At 42.1% G+C, this 25,742-nt stretch overlaps 1 protein-coding gene across 5 annotated transcripts in view; it reads right to left on the minus strand.

The window, feature by feature from the left end:
* The window catches only part of ADGRB3 (adhesion G protein-coupled receptor B3), a 445,105-nt gene that overhangs the window by 16,569 nt on the left and 402,794 nt on the right, over window positions 1–25,742 (minus strand). For 4 of the 5 annotated variants that reach the window (XM_028722676.2, XM_028722674.2, XM_028722677.2 and 1 more), the window contains 6 exons: window positions 23,059–23,144; window positions 17,653–17,751; window positions 17,123–17,294; window positions 13,970–14,065; window positions 10,932–10,971; window positions 8,166–8,809 (listed from right to left, as the gene is read on the minus strand). In XM_028722676.2, the coding sequence (XP_028578509.1) occupies window positions 8,166–8,809; window positions 10,932–10,971; window positions 13,970–14,065; window positions 17,123–17,294; window positions 17,653–17,751; window positions 23,059–23,144 (1,137 nt within the window). The remainder of the gene's footprint in view (window positions 1–8,165; window positions 8,810–10,931; window positions 10,972–13,969; window positions 14,066–17,122; window positions 17,295–17,652; window positions 17,752–23,058; window positions 23,145–25,742) is intronic. The other variant, XM_028722675.2, reaches the window with a different exon arrangement.

Below are 25,742 nucleotides of genomic sequence, written 5' to 3' on the forward strand. Positions count from 1 at the left end.
AAGCTTGTACCCATGTTTCCATTAATATAAATCCCTATTATCGGTGATTTATAATTCACTCTCAGATTAAACTTGATATCCAAGATCCCAGCCCAGGACAAGATTTCCTTTTCTCTCTGCAAAATTAAATGCAAAAAGTGAACCCCCTTTTTTTGCTTGTTTTAGATATTTTTAAAGTGCAGTTGAAAAAACGACTTGCTTGTTTCTCCCCCTCTCCACCCCCACCCAAACTTAAATATCCTTTTATGAGGATCTCTCTACTGCAGAAGTCAGGCTATAAGGGCTGGATATAAGGTTTGCAGGCTATTAGTCACTATTATGGGCTAGTCATAGAAGAATGATTTTGTATGAATAAAAATATTACACATGGAGTTAGAATCACTTGAGTGCTGAAACAGACTGAGCAGATTTATTATATCGAGTTACTATATATCAGAAATATATATGGGGTGCATCAGTTCAGAACTGTTCTGGGTGACATATGAGTGACATATCTATTTACTTTAACAGATCTCTTCTAAACTATGACTCAAGCTTTTTGTTTGGGTCTATGCTACAGCGAAAGTTGAGAGTCAGAAAATCAGTTCTTGAACATTCGCAAAATGAATCTGGAATTGCTGCATGTAACTATCAGCCTTTATCAAATTTTGGCCTCGCACAAAGGTTGCTTTCACACTATTCCTTTTTAAGAGCCATTGTTTGATAGCTCCTTTTACACAGAATCTAGAAGATATATATTATATTTCAGGATGTGAGCCATAGTTTTTATTTTATCCCCTTCCACTGCTATTGCTGGGATGTCAGATCTCACTCTTGCAGTGTAAAATGACCCCAGTGCTATTCTGGCACTGTAGGCTTTCCATGGGTGCGTGCTGAAACAGCATGATAGTGGAGTGGTGTGAGTCAATTGTGAACTAGGCCCACTGAGTCTGGTTGTACAAAGCCCAGTTCTCAGAGCTTTTGCTTTACTGTTTTGAGCAGGAAGACTCAAAGGAACCAAGCCTCTGTATTATCAGCAGCTCATGTGAGGCACCACTGTGGTGTAGTGGTTAGAGTGTTGGACTAGGACCTGGGAGACCAGGATTCAAATCTTGGGCCAGTTACTCACTCTCAGCCTAAACGATCTCAGCAGTGTTGTGAGGAGACTATGGGAGGAGGAGAACTATGTGTATCACCTTGCAGTCGTTGGGAGTAAAGGTTGGATATAAATTCAATAAAGATATAAATAAGTGTGGCAGGCAAGAAGGACTTGATGTGCCCCTCCTCCACCTTACTGTTTCAGCACCCCCTGGCTTCCATATGTGGAAGTTCTACCTTATTTTATTTTCATTGTAATATCTCATTAACAGAGCACATCTTGAAAATGCTGTTGATTTAATGAAACATACTTCCAAGTAAGTGTGTGTGCTTGAGCACAACCTTAATTAACATAGTGCAGTTTTGCTCGGGGGTTTGTTTACGCCACATTTCTTGAGAGAATGAACTGTTCCTTCTCCCTGAGGATGTTTGTGTTTGATACATTTCTGAAAAGACAGAGAGGCGAAGATCTGTTTCCTTTGTGTGTGTGTGTCTGCATTTTCCCACATCATTAGAAGACAGAGTTGAGCTTAATTCGGAGGTGGCTTGCAAAGATCTCCACCTTCTCCCAGACTCTCCCGCCCTTCATCTGTGAATCGAGACACCTGGGAAGCTGCAGCTCCCTTTCAAAGTAATTTCCTTTAAATGAGAACAGTTGTCTGGGCGTATTCTTTCAAAGCACAACCCAGTTCAAAAGGATGCAAAATGATTTTGTCAGGAAAACCAAACACTTTGAACTGAAGGAGTGCACTCCAAGAGATTTCCTTTGAAGCCAAGGAAGTTGAACCAACTTCAGTCTGTCAAGACAGGAAATGGCTGGATGAGAGTAGGTTTGTGAAAGCAAACTAACACACACCACAGTTGTGATGGCATGGCAGAAGGAAGAAGATCTTAAGTGCATTGTGGCTTAAGAATAATATAGTATACTACTCCCAAAATATAGACACATTTGGATATAAAACTGCAAAATGCCTGCATGCTGTCATCATCGCATGACTTGATCCCAGGTTCAGCGAAATGTGTGTGATGATCATTGCTCTTGATGTGACTTCTTTTTGACCTGTGGACCAGGCTTCAATACAAAACGAAAATGTAAGCCACATTCACTTTGCAATTAAGCTGAGATGTGTATATATTTAAGAAAGCCAATGTGAATGGGCAGAGGATAGTGTATATTGACAGGTGACAGCTTCATGAACAGGAGTAGGTGTGGGCTTCAAGGACGGGGGAAACCAAACAGATAATGCACATTGGGTGGAGACATCTCTACCCCTCCTCTGGTGTGTACAACAGTTAGCTTGCTGCCTCTTAAACTACTAATGTGTACATAATCTTAAAGTCAGGTGAAAGAGTTCATACGAAATTTAATGGAGAAAAGACAAGGCAGGCTGTAGCTACTATATGGGGTGGTGGGAAAGGAAACACGCAGATCATATTCTGTTGAAACTGAACGCAGAATACGTAACAGAAACTGACTATAGCTCCATCTTATTCCTGACAAGGTACGATCAGCAAGATGCACAATTGGGACCTAAAAAACAAGTTCATCGACTGAGGTTCTGCCAAAGCTATCTTTTAAGACTGACAGTGATGGTACTATTCAAATCAAACTACCCAGAAGGCTTTAAGATTTAGAGATGAGTAGCTGGAAAGATTCATGCAGGAGAGGGCTATCAAAGGCTACCAGCCATGATGGCTATGCTCTGCCTCCACAGTTGAAGACAGCAAAGCTTCTGAATACCAGTTGTTGGAAACCACAGGAGGGGAGAGTGCTCTTGTGCTCAGGTCCTGCTTGCAGGTGTCTGGCCGGAGAACAGGATGCTGGACTAGGTGGGCCATTGGCCATAGGCAACAGGCGCTTTCTCTAGTTTAGATACTAGATGGCACTCTGAGTGGCATCAGGAGTTTCAGGTTATTGTTCTAGTCTTCTTTAATAGAGACAGCAATGTTTTGTCTAGCTTCCTGACTGGCATGCCCCCCGAGAAGATGACACAACCCAACCACTACTGAAGTATGATCCAATGTTAGTCATACTTTAAAAAAAATGTGTTTTTAATAGTTTTTTTAAAGTTTTATATGTATGATTGATGTATTTGGCTCCTTTGGAAGGCAGGGTGAAATAAAAATAGAGTAAATAATAGAGTGAGGGACGCGGGTGGCGCTGTGGGTAAAAGCCTCAGCGCCTAGGGCTTGCCGATCGAAAGGTCGGCGGTTCGAATCCCTGTGGCGGGGTGCGCTCCTGTTGCTCGGTCCCAGCGCCTGCCAACCTAGCAGTTCGAAAGCACGTCAAAGTGCAAGTAGATAAATAGGGACCGCTTACTGGCGGGAAGGTAAACGGCGTTTCCATGTGCTGCGCTGGCTTGCCAGATGCAGCTTGTCACGCTGGCCACGTGACCCGGAAGTGTCTCCGGACAGCGCTGGCCCCCGGCCTCTTGAGTGAGATGGGCGCACAACCCTAGAGTCTGTCAAGACTGGCCCGTACGGGCAGGGGTACCTTTACCTTTACCTTTAAATAATAGAGTAGACTCACTTAAATCAAAATGTTCTAGTAACTTGTCTATTGATTTCACATGGTCTGCTCTGAGTATGACTAACATTGGCTCCCCCCTTTGCATATATCAACTGTAAAACTCATAGAAATGCTATTTTACACCTTGCACTGGAGCACTGCTTGAGCTTTTGCAAAAGGATAAGAATTGTTAAAGGACCTACTTATTATAGGACTGAGCAAACTCTTCCACCAGTGATTCCAGAACAGCACTAATGCCTATTTTCCTTTTGCCAAAGGTTCTTTGGATTCAACCCAGTGATTTCCCAGAAAAGGATGGATATTAGTTTCAAATGACTCATATAAGTGTTCCTTTCCTTCAGCATGTGAGTACAGTTACAGCAATGGGCCTATATGTACTGCAATAGTTGCAATTCTGCAAGGTCCATTTGATGCTAGCAGTAAAAATACAAGATCAAAGAGGAGCCACTAACAACCCACCAAATTTCTGTTGGAAAGTAATATTTGATTGCTCCATCATTATCAGTGTTCTGCCTGTTAGAGTGAAAAAATATTCTGAGGTTAAGCTACACCCAGAAAAGTATGAAGTTGATCAGAGTCCCCACTGGAAATGGGAGCTAGAAGGACTATTTGTATTATGGTAGTTTGGTAAGTAATTTCCTAGTTAAACAATTCCCTTAATTACCTTGGCAATCTTTCCTCTCTTTTATTATGCATCCAACAATCTTTGGTATTGCATTTTTAGATTTTAAAATTGATGAGCAGAGGCCACAAATCACACAAGTGCCCTTTACTGACATGACTAATTAATTACATGGAAGTAATGATAAAATGGCAATGTAAATTATGCAGAAAGCTATCATGATAGCAGAGGTTATGATTAGACTGAACATTGGGGAACACATCTTCCTGTCATCTGCTCAATGGCATGTTCAATGGTAGCTTCTGCTTAATGGAAGGGAATTCCTTTCTGTCTCTGACACCTGTACTGGAGAGGGACAATTCCATAAATATGACAGACCAATCTATAGCCACATAGATTATATGACGACATGGCTTTGACAGCCACTATGGTGTAGTGGTTGGAGAGATGGACTAAGACTTGGTGACCAGGGTTCAAGTCCTCATGTAGCCTTGAAACTTATTATGTGATTTTGGGCTAGTCACCATTCTTTCAGCCTTACCTACTCTCAGGGTTGTTCTGGAGGAAAGGTGGGATATAAGTGTAAAAATAAACAATTATTATTGCAATGAAGTGATATCGGCCAAATTCTCAGGTAGCCATCCAACTGAGTTTTCTGAGTGGTTTTCAATATGCAAATGACACCCAGCTCCATTTCTTTGTTACAAGTCAATCAGGTGTGGTGATGCAAGCCCTGCATTGGCCAGGTTTATGGTTTTGCGGTTTAACTTTAGAGCTCTGAACAGCTTGGGACCTGCTTATCTGAAGGAATGCCTTCAACCATATAGACCTGCCCATCTATTAAGATCTTGCAATGAGTCCTTTCTAGTTGTTAGATGCCCTGAGCCCGGCTTCGGCTGGGGAGGGCGGGATATAAATAAAATTTATTATTATTATTAGTTGTGCCACAACCTGCCAAAGTACATTTAGTGGAAACCAGGGGGAAGTCTATTCCATTGTAGCATTCAGTGTGTGAAACCTTTTCTCTCTGCCATCTCTTGAAAAAGGCAGATATTAACTATTTTGACGTTTGGCTACCTTATGAAAGTTCATTTATTCACTCAGACTTTTGTGGGCTATTGACATAGCAGTCCATGAGATTATCTGGCTCCTGCTTATTACTGTTTGTGTTTTGCTAGTGTGTTTGTGTATTGTGATGCCCTGTTATTTTACCTTGCTTTGATATACGGTGGTACCTTGGTTCTCAAATGCCTTAGTATTCAAACAACTTGGAACCCAAACACTGCAAACATGGAAGTAAGTGTTCTGGTTTGTGAAATTTTTTCGGAAGCCAAACGTGCTCCGTTTTGATTGCCACACTTCCAATTTGAGTGTTACGCTTAAGTCTGTCTGTTTTTGCTATTTATTTTGTGTTTTTTGTTTTTGTGACTGTGTGGAACCCAGTTCAGCTACTGATTGATTGATTGACTGCAGTACATTGTTTATTGCTTTCATTTTATGGTCTCGTCGTAAAATTCATGTTAAATTGCTGTTTTAGGGGTTGTTTTTAAAAGTCTGGAATGGATTAATCCATTTTGCATTGCTTTCTATGGGAAAGTGCGCCTTGGTTTGGGAACACTTTGGTTTTGGAACGGACTTCCGGAACGGATTAAGTTTGAGAACCAAGGTACCACTGTATTGTTTTCTTAAGCTGTTGTATCCAAATATTTTAGATTAATAAATATAAACCATAATAAATTTTGCATGTATCGCAGATATTCCAGTGTGAAAGTAGATCCCAAAATCTGCCATTTAATTAGTTAGAAGAATTTGGCAGTAAACTCCCCCCCCCCATAAAATAGAAAGAACTACCCGTTCCTCTTGAAAGTAGTAGTAATAATAATAATTGAAAATGACAATGATGCCAAAAACACATGTGGTTAAGAAGCCCACTTATAGGCAATCCAGCTTCTTTTTTCTCTCAAGGAACATCCAACATCACTCTCCCTCCTGGTCTGTCACAAAGGTCTTGTCTTGTGATACATCTACCCCCCCCCCACCCCTAATGTCATGCCCTGAGTCTTAGTACTTGCCCAAACCTTTCAACAGAAAATCTCTACCCATCCAACATCACGGCCCTTCTCTCATAAAAGAGATATAAACAGCTGCAGGATTCCAGTTAGCACAGCCCATTATGATGCATTAAAACCAAGGAAGTGGCTAACTACACATTTTGCTAAAATGGGTAAGTTGGAGTCCTGATGGGGACTAAGAAAAATGGTTTTGAATGTGTTTTTTGAGAAGCAGGGGAGGGATAAAGCAGTGCCATAACCCTTCCAACATCCCCATTTCTGCATTACAAATCACTCCAAAGCGGACGCTTGAAATACATGTGTGCCCTTCAAATGCATTTTTAAAACCCTTCCTTTGTGGAGTAGAGAAACAGCAGGCAGGGAAAGAGTTCTGTCTCCAGAGAGCCTCCAGTTCATCTCTCAACTTCTACCTTGTCTGTTTATAGTTGCTAGGCTGGCAAAGTTCTGGAGAACACACCGCACTCAACCATCCCATTATGTTTTTAAGATAAAAAGCAATGGTAAAACCCAGGAACACTGTGCCAAAGTTCCTGCTCACCCCTGCAAAAGCAGCTGAAAAGTGTACTTTGGTTACATTGGGGGAGCAGGAAGAAGAGTTTTATTAAATAGGTTGGGGCTTCAGCACTGGATAGTTTTGTAACTCTGAACTAAGTACATTTTCTGAGAGCCATCACATAGGCATACTTCCCAACTTGGACCTAGAACCACTCTTCCCAAGCCTGGTGCCTTCTTCTACTTCTCTTCCTTCCAAAGTCCTACTTGGTCAAAGCTCTCTTGTGGCTTGGGAACACCCGCTGTCCCTGCCTTTGGATCTACCCTATCACTGAGGATCATACACGCCCTACCTTCCTTTGCATGTCTAAGCAGACACGAGGCTAGCTAGTCCTGCTCATTTTCAATATTGTGACATTAGCACAGCACAGACATGGTGATGTATGGCTGGTGAAAATGCACCCCAGGGTATGGTTTGAAGGCAAGTGAGGCCACCACCTTGCTAAGGATGTCTGGGTCTGGTCTGGATGGGAGCCTGCCTGGGAACCTCATGTATACCACACTTTCTTCCATGATGGAAGAAAGGTGGAATATAAATGTTAAGAAAACAAACAAATGGAATATTCATTGCACCCCGAACCACACCATTCAACTATTCAAGTCCTCTATACACAAACACACATATAACAGTATGGAAGCCACTGCCTCATGGTGCAAGCTGATGTCACTGCTCTCTAGAGAATCAAATCATAAGAGCAAGAGGGGGCTCCTGGAGGAGACCAAAGGCTCATCATTCCAGTATTCTCTTTCTCACAGAGGTCAGGGTGGTCCACAAACAGGACATGAGTGCAATAGCCCCTCACCCAAGTTGTTACCAACTGGTAACTGAGAAACACAGTGCCTCTGAACTGGAGGATAGCATACCGTCATTATAACTTGTAGCCACTGCCAAATTTATTATCCATGAATGTGTATAATCAGTAACCCATGTAGGTGTGCATGATCGTGTCAGTCTTTCTCACTGAATTAGTGAATGATCAGTACTACTAATGCAGGCTTCCTCAACCTCAGCCCTCCTGTTATTTTTGGCCTACAACTCCCATGATCCCCAGCTAGCAGGACCAGTGGTCAGGGATGATGGGAACTGTAGTCTCAAAACATCTGGAGGGCCGAGGTTGAGGAAGCCTGTACTAATGGAACTTTGATATTCACCAGTACTCCTCACTACTATATGATTGTACCATGGGGAAGTAACTTCCATGCTGCTGCTGCTATTGCTGTGTATGTGAAGGGGGTCAGAGACCCACAGCTACCTACATCCAACACACCTAGAACAGCACGATGAATACACTTAAGTTTTTATATGACTGACCTCCAGAGAACTCATTGATATGGTTGATCCGGTTTCACTTCTTGCTAGTCCTGTGCTATCATCCATCTCTGAAGCCATGAAATTCTTTACTGCTGTGCGAGGTTCAAAAGGCAAGTTCTGCATGTGTTCCTGGGTAGGGAGATGTTGATCTAAATTCATACTGAACTGGTCCATTACATTGGGGTTCATACTAAACTCAGGATTAACTTTGTAGTGCAATAGCCTTTCATGAGGCAAGGTCTCCATGCCTAGATTCAATTTGCTGTCATCCTTTAGAGATGTCTGTGCATTCACTGAGCCTCTGGGCATGACTATATAGTCACTCTCCATCATTCGGTCCTGAGGGTGGACTATGTCCATATCTGCACCTCTCAGGTTGTCATCAGTACATAAATACACAGTCCGCCGCAGCTCTGTGTTGTCTTTTTTCAGACACTGATTGGCCAGCTCACTCATGCTCATGGGCATATGCATGCCTCCAGACTGCTGAATGATAACTTTAGAAATTATATTCCCAGGCAACGTTGAGTAGCTCATTCCTTCGGGGTTGGCAGGTTTCTCCTCTTCGTCATCGTTCAGTGAAATTCTAGAAAGGGTTCCTGTTATTGTAGCTGCTCTGCAGGGTCCAATATCCTTATGGAGAACTGCGAATGAGAGAGCAGGGCCACAAGTTTTCAAAAGGTCCTGCAGGTAGAGTTCTCACTCTGGTTGCAAATATGTCATCATCCCCATTTAATTTAGGGCAGGAGTGGCTGTTTTTTCTTGGCCCGGGGGCTGCATTCACCCTACGCTAACCCTCGTGGGCTGTGTACCAGTGGGGGACATGGCTTGCATGCACCCAGAGGACACCCACACAGGCATTCGGACCTCCTTTCTTAGCTGATCTGTGCAGTTCAGCTGAGGAAGAGGGTTATCACCCCTTCTGTGCTAACCAAATTAGTATTAATCTGCTGGGTTCTGTTCACCCCATTGCTATATCTACTTGAATTTATTTTCTTTTTTGCCACTGCCAAAATCAGTGGTGTTTTGGGGGTCCAGAAAAATCAGGCCCTCAAACTGGGAGTTGGCCACCCCCAATCTAGAGCAAGCTTTTAGCAATGTAATAATGCCAGTAAATATAAAGGTGGAATATTGTCATTTGGGGATACATTGTGAGAAGAAGCGAAATCATTTCATTTCTCCCTTAAGATTTGTTTCTGTTTTGGATAACACAGGCCCTGATATTATAACACATGTCACACTATCCAGGTAATATACACCAAGACAGCCTTTTCAATTAAGACAGATGTGATTGCCTTTCCACTTTCAATCAATATTGGCCTTGCAATATTGGCCTTGAAGCAAGGATATGTATGAAAGAGGCGAGGCCATTTCAAATCTCCTAACAATGCAGTACTTAACAGAAAATGAGAAAATACATTTTAGCAAATGTTAAAGTGGTCATTACACTATTTCTAAGCACACACTTCTTATTAAGACTCTCATTTATTTTATTTTAAAAAATTAATCCCTTATTTTTTCAAGGCAAAGTCCAATCATGTCTGCCCTATCTTCTTCTGCAAGGCATCTTTTTCTTGTTCCGTTTCTAATCATGAATGCTCTGGAGAGCAGTACCACATTCCCCCTGTCATTAGGGAGCTGACCTGGGTGCTCATGTTCTTAAAGGCCACACCTAAAAATCGCAGGACCATTAAAGTACTAAGGAAGGATGATAAAGGCATTATGACAACTGTTCATACTCAGATGAGGCAATGCAGTTCTGAACAGGCATCATGGTGCATAGCTAGCGTTAATGTACTGTTTCCAGTGTTACTCTAGGACATTTTACCATATCCAGTACCAGTCCTATGCAGAGTAGACCCATTGAAATTAATGCAAGGATTTACTTAGGTCCATTAATTTCAATGGATCTACTCTTGAGTTGGACTAGAATTGGAATGAACTCACTGACTGAAAAAATCTGTAGCCTGGTGACTATTTGCTGGCACATCAGAGCCCAGGATTAGAACCGAGGAATATCCCATTCCCGTTCTTAAGCCCTCTTAAGCAACATTTTGTTTGCAGTTGCCAAAGCAAACTGCTGATCATGAACCCTTTTTTAGCCAGCACAATCAGAAACTCTGAACCATTTAAAATTCAGATTTTTTGAATTCATTGATGGCAATTTGCATTTAATTCAGAAGAACGATAAATGCACTTTAATCTGCTATAGTATTAATTGTATATTTAGAGAACATGTTTTTTTTGGGGGGGGGAGATAGTAAGGTTGTGTATGCTTGTTTAATTGCTATTCCTATTACAAGCAGCTTTTCAAAGGCTTCTTACATGATAGTCTGGCTGCATATAATTACCCCAATCCAGTGAATGCTTGCAGATGCAAGAGCTCTGGTGCGTGCAGACGCAACAGCTTACAAGGAGCTGTTTCTCAAGCCTGTTGCACATAAGGATTAGACATTTATTAGCCTCTTCCTGTACCCTAGCTTCTTTGGCCACACTCATGAAGATTACTAGAGACTGAATTTTCAGAACTCTGTGCCTGCACTGTCATGCACATTTTGTCATATTCCTGGTGCATAGCAAAATACATTTCTGGCCATGGCATCAAATATTTATATCCTGTAAAGAAATTTCTACCTCCATATTGGTAAAATGGTCTTTTTGGTAGAAAAAGTCTTGTCTAAATACATATCTGACACTTCAGTTACACTAACAAAGTAAATTTTTATCTGATCTTCCTACATTCACATGGTGATCTGACAGCCTTACCTGATCGACAGGCAATGTCCACATCTTTTTCAAAATCTGTCTGTAACAATAACAAATAAAAGTTTATTAAGACAAGCATTGCCACTCATCAACATCCGTGGCACCATTCATATAACAAAAGCTACCATAAAGATATCAAAATTTTCAAAGTAGGGTGTTCATGGTTTAGCTTTTGAAAAACAGGGGGCCTGCAGTACTTAGCTAATTGTGAACCACTGCTCTAGAGGTTTGGGGAAACCCCTATAACAAATTTAGAGGCATGTTGGACAGGGGAGAGGGGAAAAAATGTTCTCTTGTGCAAGCAAAAATCCTTGCACGCATTGAATGATTGCCACACTGCTACGTTGGATCCTACACTTTCTGTGCTAGTGTGTACTCAAACTCAACAATGGGCTAACTTTACTTAATTGTCATTTCTACAATGTAGCCCCTTGGATTGATGGCTCCATTTACCGTATTTTTCGCCCTATAGGATGCACTGGCCCCTAGGACGCACCTAGTTTTTTGGGGGGGAAATCAAGGGGGGGAAAATTATTCCCCCCCCCCAGGTTTGCGCAGCCATCCCAAAGCTAGAAGAGGGAGACGGAGCGCTCCGTCTCCCTCTTCTGCCTTCAGGGACAGCCTCCCTAGCCTCCGTGGGGCAGCGGCTTGCCCTGCTGTCCCCGGAGCTTGTGGGGCTGGCGATGGGGAGAAGCAAGCTTGCTTCTCCCCACCGCCAGCCTCCAAACCAGGTCAGGGAATAGCGGGATGGCGGCGCTTCACCTCCCCGCTGTCCCCTGAGCTTGTGGGGCTGCCCGATATCTGCACCAATCGGGATGCAGGCTGCTATTCGCAAGCCTGGAGAGCCCCCGCGGGGCTCCCCAGGTTTGCGGATAGTTTCCTGAAGCCTGGAGAGCGAGAGGGGTCCGTACGCACCGACCCCTCTTGCTCTCCGGGCTTCAGCGAAAGCCTGCATTCGCCCCATAGGATGCACACACATTTCCCCTTCATTTTTGGAGGGGGAAAAGTGCGTCCTATAGGGCGAAAAATACGGTACATCAAGCGTAGGGATACACCATGGAATATTTTAGCCCAAATTAAAGAATCCAGAAGAAGGCATGCTGCTGTTGAGTATGCCACAGGAAAACTCTCACTTAAATATCTCCCTGTAATCCTATATTTGCATAACCAAAAGAATCAGCTCTATAAAGCTTCCAAGCTTTCCGTTGAGGCAGGTGGCTTTGGTGAGTTTCCACATAAAAAAAACCACTTCCACACTTAACACTGTACACATAAATATACAGCTGAACATTTCACAGCTACCGTTTTGTAACATTTTCAAGGGCATTAATTTGCTCTTTGCAAGAAGAGCCTTCCAGAGTGCTCCATGTGTTCTACTGCGCATTTCCTGTGTGTACATGCAGTGGGCTATTATGCAGAGCTTAGTCAAAGCAATTTCCCCAGTATTAGTGTGGAATTCTAAGGGAGCTGCTGGGATTCACTAAGTTCCTTTCTGCCATATGCCATTCAGATGACTATGCAGAAGACCATCTGTATACTTATTTCTTGTAGTCCCTTGCATCAATCACAGTGCAATTCCCAAATTCCAAATTGAGCTTCTGAGAAAGGCAGGATAGAAGGATAAGTGAATTCTGCCAAAGTCACTACCATTTCAAAAACGGTTATGGTGTAGCATAATGGCCAGCAGTCTGAGCTAGCAATTTTACCTCTGGCACGAGCTTGCCTTAAGAAACCCACTCTCACCCCCTAGACTGCAATATGGGAAGTATAATATTGTTCTATAGACTCATATATCATATAATTTTAGAGTTGGAAGGTACCTTGGAGGTCACCTCTCTCAGTGCAGGAATCTTGCAATGACAGCATCCTTGACAGATGGCTCTACAGCCGCTGCTTAAACACCTCCGGTGGAGGAGAGGCAACCATCTCCCAAGGCACTCCCACTCTTAAAACAGCTCTTACCATTAGATATTTCCCCTATCATCGAGCCAAAGTCTGCTCCCTTGCAATTTCTGCTCATTGGTTCTAGCCCTGTGACTCTGAAGCAGCAGAGAACCAAGTCTGCTCCACATTCTGTTGCGTCTTACCCTTCTTAGGTGCCTGTTGTAAGGATTACTGTGATAATGTACACGAAGCACTTCTGAACATTTGAAATGCACTATGCAAATGGTTATGTTTTATTACTATTTTTAACCCTACATGACCCTAGCATTCTTTCTCAGAAATTATAATTCCATGCAGGAAAAGTGGCAACTAGTCTATATGAGCAAGAAAAGGTGTTCATAGTGTATGTATAAGTGTGTATTTTGTACTGTGTATTTGTGTGTGTTTATTCCCATTCCATCTTCATTGACATAGAAGCTAGAGTGTTGGACAAGGACCTGGGAGGAGGAGGAGGAGTTTGGATTTGATATCCCGCTTTATCACTACCCTAAGGAGTCTCAAAGCAGCTAACATTCTCCTTTCCCTTCCTCCCCCACAACAAACACTCTGTGAGGTGAGTGGGGCTGAGAGACCAGGGTTCAAATTCTCACTCAGCCATGAAACTCACTGGGTGACGTTGGGTTAGTGACTCACTCTAGCCTACCTCACAGGGTTGTTGTGAGAACTATATACACCACATTGAGCTCCTTGGTGGCAAGGTGGGATATAAATGTAATAAATAAATATAAAATCAAAATGATAATCTGACAGATACAATAAACATTAGAACAATATAAAGCGAATATATATTACAACTCCTCCTCCATATACCAGCCAGTGACTAAATACACCAAGAACCCACATCACTAAGAGCATGGCTAAAGAATTATTATTATTATTAGCTGATGCTGAAATCCAACCAATACCAGTGCCAGCTGGATTTCAAAAGAGAGAAGGCATTCTATTTACAAAATATAATCTAATAAATTGAATAATGAAGGCAAACTTATCCTTGTGGGGTACCTTTAACAACCAAACCCTGTACACTATTGAAATGTTCATTTTGCCCACAAGAGCCAACTGGAAATAGCAGGCAAGGAGTTATAAAAACTAACCATGATTTGAGCGTGTCCATTAGGAAATGAACTTGAAGAATCTGCATTGATTGGATCCTGGCAGTTTCTTAAACGGCATCTAAACGCATCTTGAACCTGGTGAAAGATGCCAAGAATTCAGCACACCTCTTTAAAATATAGACAAAATTATTAAAAAGCAATAATAGCAACGCTTCAGTTGTGACAGAGTAGCGTTTAGGATGCCATCTTTGGATGATGCAGTACACTTGACAGGACTGAAGCAAATACATAAAATGGTACCACCATTGGGTTAATGCACAACACACAAGTGTGTGCCTCCCTGCCCATACCTCAGATATCAGGAGACACAAAAGGCACGTGCAACCACTGATAGGCCCAAGAGCACCCCCAACGCTGCAAACCCGGTGATAAATTTAATGCATGCTTTGTAAGGCCAGCCAGATGGAGAACACTTCAGACTGGTACTGTTTGTTTGCTAGCTTTTGCTGAATGCCAAGAGCAAGCAAATGACGGCTACCATGCTGTGGGTGATCTCCAGTATTTGAGCACACTGCAAAACAATTGAATGTGAGAGCCTATTAAATTCTTCTCTGTAGCTCCTCTGGCTTTTCTGATATTCAGTGCTCAAGGTATATTCTTTTAAAGCGGTTTCTTCAGGTTTTTTTTCTTACCCTCTGACGTGAAGCTGCAAGCTTCTCTCAGAGCCAGACACAGCAAGAGAGACAGATGTGCTGAACGTGCGGGTACCAAGGAAGTGGTTTCCTTAGCAACAGTAACCAATTCAAAGCTCTTAAAACTTGCCCTCTCTCCTCACGTGTCCTCCATTTTTATTTTTTATTTTTAGTCTGTGCAATTTAGATATGGGGTGGTAGTATAGCTTTAAATGCTAGGCATGGGTTAAAAAGATACAGATACAGATATATATCCCAATAATTAAGAACACAGGAAAAGGAGAAAACAAATAAGTTTTTTTCCTCACTTTCTTGCCAATCTTTAGTGTTTGAGATAATTCAAATTAGGATCTAAACACCCCCCTCCCCCATATCTATCACCTATCTCAATAAAACATGTTTAACAAATTGCTGAATTCAAACCTAGTAATTAAGGATTCATGACTTGGGGTCATTTTACACTTGTACTGAAATAATGTCTACTTCTGCCTACTTGAGATAGTAGCCATTCTATCATTTACATCAAGTGTGGGGGACTCCCAGCCCTCCAGATGTTGGTGGCACATGCACTGGTTATTTCCTGCTTGGACTACTGCAGTGCGTTCTACCTTTGAAGGTGACTCAGAAAGTACAATTAATCCAGAATGCGGCGGCTAGACTGGTGACTGGGAGCAGCCGCCAAGACCATATAACACCGGTCCTGAAAGACCTACATTGGCTCCCAGTACATTTCCGAGCACAATTCAAAGTGTTGGTGCTGACCTTTAAAGCTCTAAACAGCCTCGGCCCAGTACACCTAAAGGAGTGTCTCCACCCCCATCATTCAGCCCAGATACTGAGGTCCAGCACCGAGGGCCTTCTGGTGGTTTCCACACTGTGAGAAGTGAAGCTAGAGGCTAAAAGCTAGAGGACCAGGCAGAGGGCCTTCTCAGTAGTTGCGCCCACCCTGTGGAATGCCCTCCCATCAGATGTCAGGGAGATGAGTAATTATATAACATTTATGAAGCATCTGAAAGCAGCCCTGTATAGGGAAGTTTTTTAAGGTTTAATGTTTTTATATATTCTGGAAGCTGCCCAAAGTGGCTGGGGCAACCCAGTCGGATGGGTGAGGTACAAATAAATAAATAAATAAATAAATAATAATAATAATAATAATAATAATAATAATAATAATAATATAATAAGAAGAAGTGGTACCCTGGGTTAAGAACTTAATTTGTTCTGGAGGTCCATTCTTAACCTGAAACTGTTCTTAACCTGAGGTACCACTTTAGCTAATGGGGCCTCCCGCTGCCGCCACACCTCCGCCGCGCAATTTCTGTTCTCATCCTGAAGCAAAGTTCTTAACCCAAGGTACTGTTTCTGGGTTAGAGGAGTCTGTAACCTGAAGCGTCTGTAACCCAAGGTACCACTGTAATGGACTTGGTTGGTGGTGCTTGTCTTCATTTTGTGGGTTTACTGTGCAACATTTTGAAATCAACATTGTGAGAAGCTTCAGATTGTATCAGAAGCCTCCCTGGGTTTTTTCCAGTCCTAGAGCATCCCTCGAAGCAGACTCAAGTAATTACGGAGAATTCTTCTGGACAGCGTGATGAGATTTAGTAAGACACATTCTAAGACATATAAAAAAAACTCCAACTACAGCTGCTTTCATGTCGGCACTGATATCATTTGAAACTTTTTATAGAAACTGAAGTTGCCAGTTCATTTATTCACCACACCTATATATGTTTCTCTGTTTTCATGTACTAAAATGTCTGTTGCCGAGAATGAGAGGAAATGGACTATTTTCCAGTCTACAGTTTAAAAATGCATTATGAAATCCATGTTTCTTTAGATAACCATCTTTGATGGTGAGTCAAACTCTTAGGTAAGCCTTTCAGTGTAATATTTTATTAGCATTGGTTTAATCACATAAGGTTTCCAGGACAGATCCATTACGAGGATCTCGGATTTCAGATGGCTCATGCTCAAGGATTCTGCTCTGCACAAACGGTACAGATGCATGTTATATGGGAGCTGGAAGGAACTCAAGTGGGGAAGGATCTTGTGATTACCAAATGGTCTGATCCAGATTCTGAAGCCATTTACTATTGTTGGTTGAAATACCAGAAGGTTGTAAATGTCAGAATCACAGAAGACCTCTCAGAAAAAGACAGAAAAGAAAACCTTTAATTTGTTGGGCTATTGGGCTCTTTTTTCCCTCTCCTTTTTTGCTACATTTGCATCTGAAATTAATCAGGTTTCTCTTGACTTTAGCTCTGCCCAATCTCCACTTTGACTTTTGGTTCAGTCCACTGGTTCTTTGTAGCTATGCATGGTGGCTTTTTTCCTCAACAGGCTGTCACATCTGTTTGTCACAAAAGAACATTACTCAATTGCCCTGCTTTTGATCCCAGATTTTTCCTTGATATGCAACTGAATTTCGTGGAGCGTTTGGTATTGCTGTAAAATTTCACAGTGGCACATGACAAATGCCATTGGGAAGCGGTTTCCTTACCTCCCTTCGGAGAATGCAGTGGACCATGACAATGACGAAGCCCTGCAATGAATCAAACACAGCAAAGAGTATCTGAAATAATATCGATCTCTTGTCAGTCATCGCCAGAACTGCAGACATCCAAGTCAGAGCCAGGAGAGGCAACACAACACAGGAACTCCAAAGGGATGCCCTAGAGAGTGACAAAGAGGAAGGAAAAGAGTGACAACAGTGACGTTGTAGAACCATAAGTGGACAATACAACCCTCTCTTCACACATATATGCAAATGTATAGATAACATATTTAAGGGTGGCAACTTGTTAGTTAATGTGAAGACCAATGACAAATATTTAGAGATCTATAAAGATTGATATTTTATTTTCTACATGTTACTCCAGTTGAATTAAAAAGTGTGGTTGCCATTTCTTTTCCTTTAAATTAACTATATCCAGCATTACTAATCATAGTTTTTCATCACTGTAGCAACCCCGCCCCCCACATGCACTGTATAAGATTTGTAACAAGAAGATGTAAATGATTAGGACTAACATGGCATTACTGGCGGTGGTGGCTGACAAAGCTGTTGTTGAAACTACTCCACACTTGGCACATTTGAGCGTCAAACCGCTATGAGGCTCACTCATCTGACTGCAAACAAACAGAACACCCACAAAAAAGAACAAAATATTGAATTTTTCGTCACCAAAAAAAGTCGCGACTGAAATTTAGCTTTTTAAATATGATGTCATGCAAGAAAATAAAATAGCAGGTAGACTTATTCAGAATTTACAAAGCTCTATTTGAATCATACATTGTTTTACATTTTTTAAATTAAAAAGTAATGTTATTTGGGGGAGGGAAGTTTCATTTCATGCAAGGCCTAGTTCTTTCATTTAAGTCTTTTTTTTTTAAGGCCTTCAGTGTCCAGAGATAAATGTCACTTGATAACACCGAAGTAAACAAGCACGTGCTAGTGTAGGACACACAAGGTGAGATCCCTCTATTCAGACCTTTAAGAAGACCAAAATGCTCATGATCATTTATTCGCTCAGAATGCAAGAGAAAGACAAATTGCCAGGGCAGCGTGTGCATACCTCTAATTAAGAGGTGAACGAAGTTGGAAAATGACCACACACTAAGATGGCTCAGTCAATGTGCACTATGACATTGGCTGAAAGGTTGAAAGAGCTTTAAAACAAGATAGAATAAGCTCTTTCTTAGCTTACTCCAAATTTTTACCAGAGGCTGGTCTGGATACAGGGTTTGAAATGTATGGAATTTAATGAAAGTATTATTTCAGGCTTGAAAAAAACAACATTTTAATAAAACACAGTACACAAGCATTAAGGTTAATATATGTGTGTACAGTACATGTTTGTTTGTACAACACACTGTATCACAACATTGAACAACTGGTTCTGTTTTCTTGCCTCATAAATTATAACAACTGAATTGCCTGGCTATTTCCAGACTTTCATCCACCCTAACAGTTTCAGTGCCATCTAGATACAGGCTGGCTGCCAGTTAGCTATCAAGCTAGGCTTAAGGTCCTACTATTAACATCTGAAGTCCTAACAGCTCCAAACCAGGTTACCTCTGAAATATGGCAAGCACCAGCAGTGATGCACTAACCATTGCTCATTAAAAACAGGCATGTTTCCCCAAGTGTTTCCCTGACTGCTGATGCAAGTTTTTAATTATTCACCTACTGTAATGATTATTTTAACTTTATGTTTTCATTTATATCCAAGGAGCTAAAGGTGGCCTGTGTGGTTCTCCCTCTCCCTGTTTTATAATTTGCAATATCCCTGTGAAATAGATCTGAGAGAGAGTAGCTGGCGCAAGGTCACTCAATAATGTTTTTATTATTTTACGGATATGTTTTATTACTTTGTTATACAATATTTTATGATTACATTATTTCACTGTAGCAAACTTCTTTGTGTATGTTTTCCCCCCCTTTGATTAAGAGAGTGATGCATTACTTTATTAAGTGTATTAAATGCAAAAAGTAATATGTAGTGGAACGGTTTTAATTGATTGGCAGAAGTTGCTGCAGATGAAATCCATGGGTGTCTGTCCAACAGCAGAACAGACTCCATTGGCAGAATGGATCCCGCTCCCTGCTGCAGCTCTACATATGCCGCCCCCAATCTTCTCAGGAGGGTTTTCAGAACCTTCAGATTAGATATGGGGCAGGTCGCAGGAGGATTCGGGGCAAAGAGAGGAAGGAGGAGTCTTGCTGTGCAAGTGAAGTCTGCTCATGTAATATTGGCTGTCACCCTGAATTTTTATAAAATGAAGAAAAAAATCTTATTACTCACCCCACCCCCTCACACCATCTGCCTGTGAAAGCTTACATGTACCAAACAACTCATCCTATAAGATGAAATTTACTATTGGAATAAGCAATAGATAAAAAAAATAGAGTGACCAACTTGATTCCTGGGGTCCCTAATGTGATGGATGTGGGCACCATGGCAGCCTCGGACACCCCCTTGGTCTGTTGCAAGGTCCTGCTGCTCCTTCCATTTTTTATTTATAAAAGTGCACGATGCTTCACTCTTTTTATTAATTTCGGGTAGTATTGAGCTGGCTGGACAAGGAACTGCAGGCTTGCAGTCACTCTGTCCTCTTATCTCTTTCTCCTCAAAATGCCTCAGGGTCCCAAGTAGGGACGTTTTATCTGCTTTGTTTCCTTGTGTGCTTTTGGTTTTCCTGTTTATTTGGTGTGCGTGTGTGTTTTGCATCCTTGTTATTTTGTTTGTTTGTTTGAGAGGTGTTTCGCCAATTTCAAGGGAAGCTGTTGCCTGCTGCTTTCTCCATTTCATTTGTTTTGCAATGTGTGTCGGCCTTTGGAGCATTCCTTGGTTGTGGTAGTGTTGGTAGTTTTGCTCATCACCAGATTATTTGTGGTGCCAACAACAGTTTCTTAGATTTTCAAATGCGTTCTCAGAATCCAAAAGGCTAGGGACTCTTGGTGTAATGGCTCAGCTATTTTGAGGAATATGGTAAGAGGGATCAGCTTGCTTGAGAGATGGAGCTCAGTTTTTGTTTTTTGTTTTAGATTCTGTCAAGAATATAGATGTAAATACTGTAGCCAAAATCCATATAAACACGAAAATCTACATAACTATGTTGATGTTTCATCAAACAGGTTCTTGGAAATGAGAATGTTATGTTAATGTTTTTTTCATGTTGCTTTTTGGTGAAAGGCCCATAAAACAGCATACAAGAAAAATCAAATACACAATAAAAGTAATTTAAAATTGTCTGGGAGATAACATAGTCCCTGAGAATGGAGGCTAGCCTTAGCCATCACTGGCCTCTGGTATGCTCAGAGTCATCATTTGCTGGGAAGATTCAGAATTGTGGGTCTGGAAACCAAGCTTTATGAGGAACAGTTGAGGGTGATGGATATATTTAGCTTGGAAAAAAAAGAGGCTGACAGGATATGATAGCTGTTGTCAAATTATCTAAAGGGCTGTCACATGTGAGATGGAGCAAGCTTGATTTCTCCTGCTCTGGAGGGTATGACCTGAACCAATGTCTTCAAGTTACAAGAAAGGACACTCCAACTAAACATTAGGAAGAACTTTTTAACTGTAAGAGTTGTTTGATAGTGCAATGGACTCCCTTCACTGGACTCTCCTACATTTTTAAGCAAAAGTTGGGTGGCCAACTATCATGGATACTTTAGTTGAGATTCCTGCATTGCCAGGGGGTTGGGCTAGATGAACCTCAGGGTCCCTTCCAACTCTACAATTCTATGATTCCATGATTCTTTGTCAGATACACCTCACTGTAGGAATAATTCTGGGTTCCATACAGACATCATGCAATTTCCATTCCTGTACCGGAGATGAGAGTGATTTTTATTTGGAGAATTTTTGGCCTCTTGAAGCTATAAAGTGGGGTACAAGTATTCTAAGTGAACATATATATATGTATATATATATACATATATATATCTTGAACTTTGCAAAGTTCAAGAGGTCAAGACACAAAGGCTTTAGCAACTAATCCACACCTAATGACCCACCTAAGTGGTACTCAGGATACAACTCAAGAAATCACTCAAGATATCCCTCAAATAATTAAGGAACAAAAGAAGAAAAGGCACACTAGCCTGGGAACTTCCTCTCTGCCCAGAACATTGGAGGCCACACCTCCTCAACAGTATTTATAGGAACTCAAACACTGAGATCCTGCTCTGTTCCAGTAACAAGAAGCCGAAAGCACCAGCCTGAAGATGACGAGTGAGACCTCGTCGAAACGTCGCCTAGACACCCCAACTTTTACACGGGAAGACACCCGAGGACACCAAAACCTGCATATATATATATATATATATCTGTGTGTGTGTGTGTGTGTGTGTGTGTGTGTTGAGAACAGTGCTGCAAAGAATTGCTTGTTTCTGAAACTTGGATCAAGCAATCTTAAATAGGAGATGATTATGTGAAAGCATATGAGACTGGATCTTACCACCTTAAGGTATGTTATAATATTCCATAACCGTTTGTTACATTCCTTGAATGAAAATGCATAGAGCCCCTTGACACCGATTTTGCAATGTGAAATTGGCAACAGCTGCTTTATGGCTGCTGATTCACATAGCCCTATCTAGAGGATAACTTCAACAATCCTAACCTGTGGTGTCTGAAGATTGACAAGTTTGCATGGACTAGAACCTCCTTCATCTGATTCAATTAATGGATATACATACATATTGGTATTTGTGAGGGGATATAAGTGGGACCAAATCACGTGTCAACAAGTCATGGTATAGTCTGCCTGTGAGAAACAGCTATTGAAGAACAGCTTTGGTTAACAGAGCAGTCTTATCATGCTAATTCAATATTCTTCAAAGGATGCAATCTTATCAAGATTAAATAGAGCATTAACAATCAATAATGAAATATCATGGAGTAGGAGCTAGTCAGAGTTAAGCACATGTAAGTCTCACTGGGAGAGTTAAGCCCATGTTTAGATCTTCCCCACTGGATCAATGAACCCTGATCTAAGAGAATGTATGCTTGCCTGAATAAAAGAAGCTGAAATATTGATGATCAGCTGTTTGGTGGAGAAGGGAGAGCAGAGGTAACAGAATCTAGCACCCAGACTCTCTTCTGGACAGCCCCTAAGTTGTAGAATTCCCTTATCCGAGTGGTGTGTCTGGCACCTGAGATGTATATATTTTAGGGCTTAAACTACTCTCTTTATTGATTTTAATATTGTATTTTGAAATTGCTGTTACCTGCCATGGGACCTTATGGTGAAGGATGGGTAAAGAAAATGAATAGATAAGCAACAACAGATTGGCAGGTATCCAGCTTTTTCATGGACTCAGGCTCCCAGGCCCTGTCTGAAAGGAAATGCCTCACAATTGCATGGACAGAACCCACTCAATGCAAAGAATCTCCTCTCACAGACAAAAAAGGGGATCAATTTATAGAAAACCTTAACCATTAGCAAAGTAATATTTTGTTTGCCTGGTGTTATATTCTGATACTTTGTTGTGGTGTATTACATATGCAAGCAAGCAAATGGTCCGCCTACCACCCATTTTATCTTAGGAATTACCTTGGAAAATCTTTTAGGGGAACATTCTGACTAAAGAGCATTACATAAGTCTGCGTCTCCATTCTGTACAAAGCCAATATTTTAGAAAGCCAATGAGTTTGACATGCATAATCATTATTCAGGCTTTTGACTGACTTAATACCACTGTACTTGTGTTTTATTATTTTACTGTTGCTCAATCACATTTCCTCAGTTTTGGAGATGAATAAAATTGGTTAGACAGCTTGTTAAACTATGCAAAAAAAGATTCAAAGTGCAATCAAATAAATAGACATTTGGTAAACATAATATATACATAGAGACAAAATAAATAATTGAAAATAAGTAACAGATTTTCAGTAGGCCTGGGGGGGAAACCCAACTTCTGCTTACCCCGCTCTGTGTTTGAGTTTTTTATCTAGGATTCCATCTCTGGAAACCAGTTTATTAAACACCAGAATGCCAATCACCATGTTGACCTGTTAAATATAAAACAAAGAGACGAAAAACAAACAGTCACCCCTTTAAGTGATACTGAATTAAGGACAGGGCAGGGGGGAAGATAATAAGTATGTAGTGCAGCACAGGCAAAGGGAAATGCATGGCATTCAAGGGGGGGGGGGGAGAAAAAGGGAAATAGCAGGGCATTCCTGGTGAAAGGGAATACCGTATTTTTCGCCCCATAGGGTGCACCGGCCCATAAGGCCACCTAGTTTTTTGGGGAGGAAATAAAGGGGGGAAAATTATTCCCCCCCCCCCGGGTGCGAGGCTGGGGCGGGGGAAGCCCAAGCACCCCCCGACCCCAGCCCCCAGAACAGGCTGCTCTGCGCAAGCCGGGGGAGGGCTCCCGCGGCTTGCGCAGAGCTACCCAAAGCCCTGGCGCGACTGCTGAGCGCACCTGGGCTTCGGGGTGCAGGCAGCTCTGCGCAAGCCATGGGAGCCCGGCGGGAACTCCCGCAGGCTCCCAAGGCTTGCGGATGGCTTCCTGAAGCCTGGAGAGCGAGAGGGGTCGGTGCGCACCGACCCCTCTCGCTCTCCAGGCTTCAGCGAAAGCCTGCATTCGCCCCATAGGACGAACACACATTTCCCCTTCTTTTTTGGAGGGGAAAAAGTGCGTCCTATAGGGCGAAAAATACGGTAGTTTTGCTGGTATGCACCACTTCTTATATCTTATATAAATGCATCAGATTCAGAGGTGCTCCACTATGAATGGAAGGGCTCCTTTGGTAGAGGGAACTGTGATTCTACTGAAGTTCCCACCTAGAGGGAAAAGGTAGTATCCCCCCCCCCATTCCTCCTCCTTTATTTGCAGGTTCCAGTCGCTTTTCAGACATTGCGGTGTAGGATCCCTGTCAATCCAGAGCTGATTTTTGGAGCTGCAGAAGTAAGGGGGACTTAGAAAACAAAATCACTTCCACTCTCTTGCGAATGGGCTTATCCACTTCACCGACATCTGCTCTGCACAACACAGAATCCAACTCCTCCAATCCCTATTTTGCAGAAAGGATTAGACTAGGCATTTAGGTTTGTGATATAAGAGACTTTTTGCGGTAAGGAAAGTGATGGAGAAAGGCACTAAAAAGTGTGGGATAACAACTGATAGATGGGAAGTCTGCACGAAGAAATTAGAATTAACTATCACTGTCATATAACTTTCCCACAAACAAATCAGAACAATAAGCAGCAGTCACCAAACAACCTTAGTGCAAGCTTTGTGCAACTGAATTAGGATAAGTGCTCAATGAATAGATTGTCTGAAGGATCTCTCTCGCCACCCCCTCTCTAGACTACAGGAGTGCTTCCACAACCTTGTCTGAGTTTAAAAGGCAGGGCTGATATTAATTGGAAGACACAGGCAAGTAGTTTGATCAGGCAAGTTGATGCTGATGACATTCAAATGACCTAGATTATTTTCTTGACTGCTATCATTTTTAAGGCATACAGCCAAAGTTGATGGGAAAATGCGCATTTCTGACAAGAAGGCGATTATGAAAAGTGACATTGCTTTCTTTTGCTTGGATTACTGAAGTGTTTCAGATACGATGGCTTGTTCCTTCTGCACTGTGTTAGTTACAAAAAACAAAACCAGGCAGAGATATAGATTCTTTGAGGCTTCAAAGTGCTTCAGAGCCAATAAATATATGGTAGTTTCGGCTCAAAGTCAATTCACTTCAAAGGATTAGTAAGATTGGAGGCAGATCTGCATTCAGAATATTCAGAGGATCAATAGACACACAGTCAGCGTTTTCTGTGTTTGTGCATTGGGGGAAGGAGTGAGTATTAAGCAAGTAGGTGATTGTAAGCTTCTTAAATTAATTTCCCCCTCATACTTTCACTAGAGCTTATTAATTTGAAGGAATGAAGGAGGCAAGAATGTAAGTTTGCATGCTCTCTTCTTGCTTTTTCTGAATTTCACTACAAGGTGATTCTACCCTCCCCTTGCCCTGAGAAACCACACAAGAAGTTCCAAAAGAAATTGTGTAACACAGCCATACTGGGACTGCAGGCTGAGAAAAGTTTGATTTTGTATTCCTTTACAAAGTGCAATTGTTGAAAATAATCAAAACATGGGGCAAAATTCAGGGATGGCGAACTTGTTAGTGGGGCCAAATGCACCCCCAAAGCTCTCTACAGTGGTGCCTCGCAAGACGAAATTAATTCGTTCTGCAAGTTTTTTCTTCTTGCGAGTTTTTCGTCTTGCGATGCACGGTTTCCCATAGGAATGCATTGAAAATCAATTAATGCGTTCCAAGGGAAACCGCCTTCAGACCAGGTCCGGGGACAGTCTCTCCCCCGACCTCTTCTGAAGGCTGGGGGGGGGGGAACAAGGGCTTCTGAAGGCTGGGGGGGGCTGGGGGGGAACAAGGGCTTCGCTGCCGACCCCCAGCATTTTAAAATCTCACCGGGACACAGGGAGATTTTAAAATGCTGGGGGTCGGCAGCGAACGCTTCGCTGATCCCGGGACGGCAGGCAGATCTGCACTTAGCGCCCCGCTCGGGATGGCGGCACAGATCTGCCTGCAGTCCCGGGACGGCAGACAGCTCTGCGCTGGCATCCAGAGCGGGGCGGGACTTAG

Source organism: Podarcis muralis, chromosome 3 (assembly GCF_964188315.1).
Source record: "Podarcis muralis chromosome 3, rPodMur119.hap1.1, whole genome shotgun sequence".
In the NCBI taxonomy this organism is placed as follows: Eukaryota; Metazoa; Chordata; class Lepidosauria; order Squamata; family Lacertidae; genus Podarcis; species Podarcis muralis.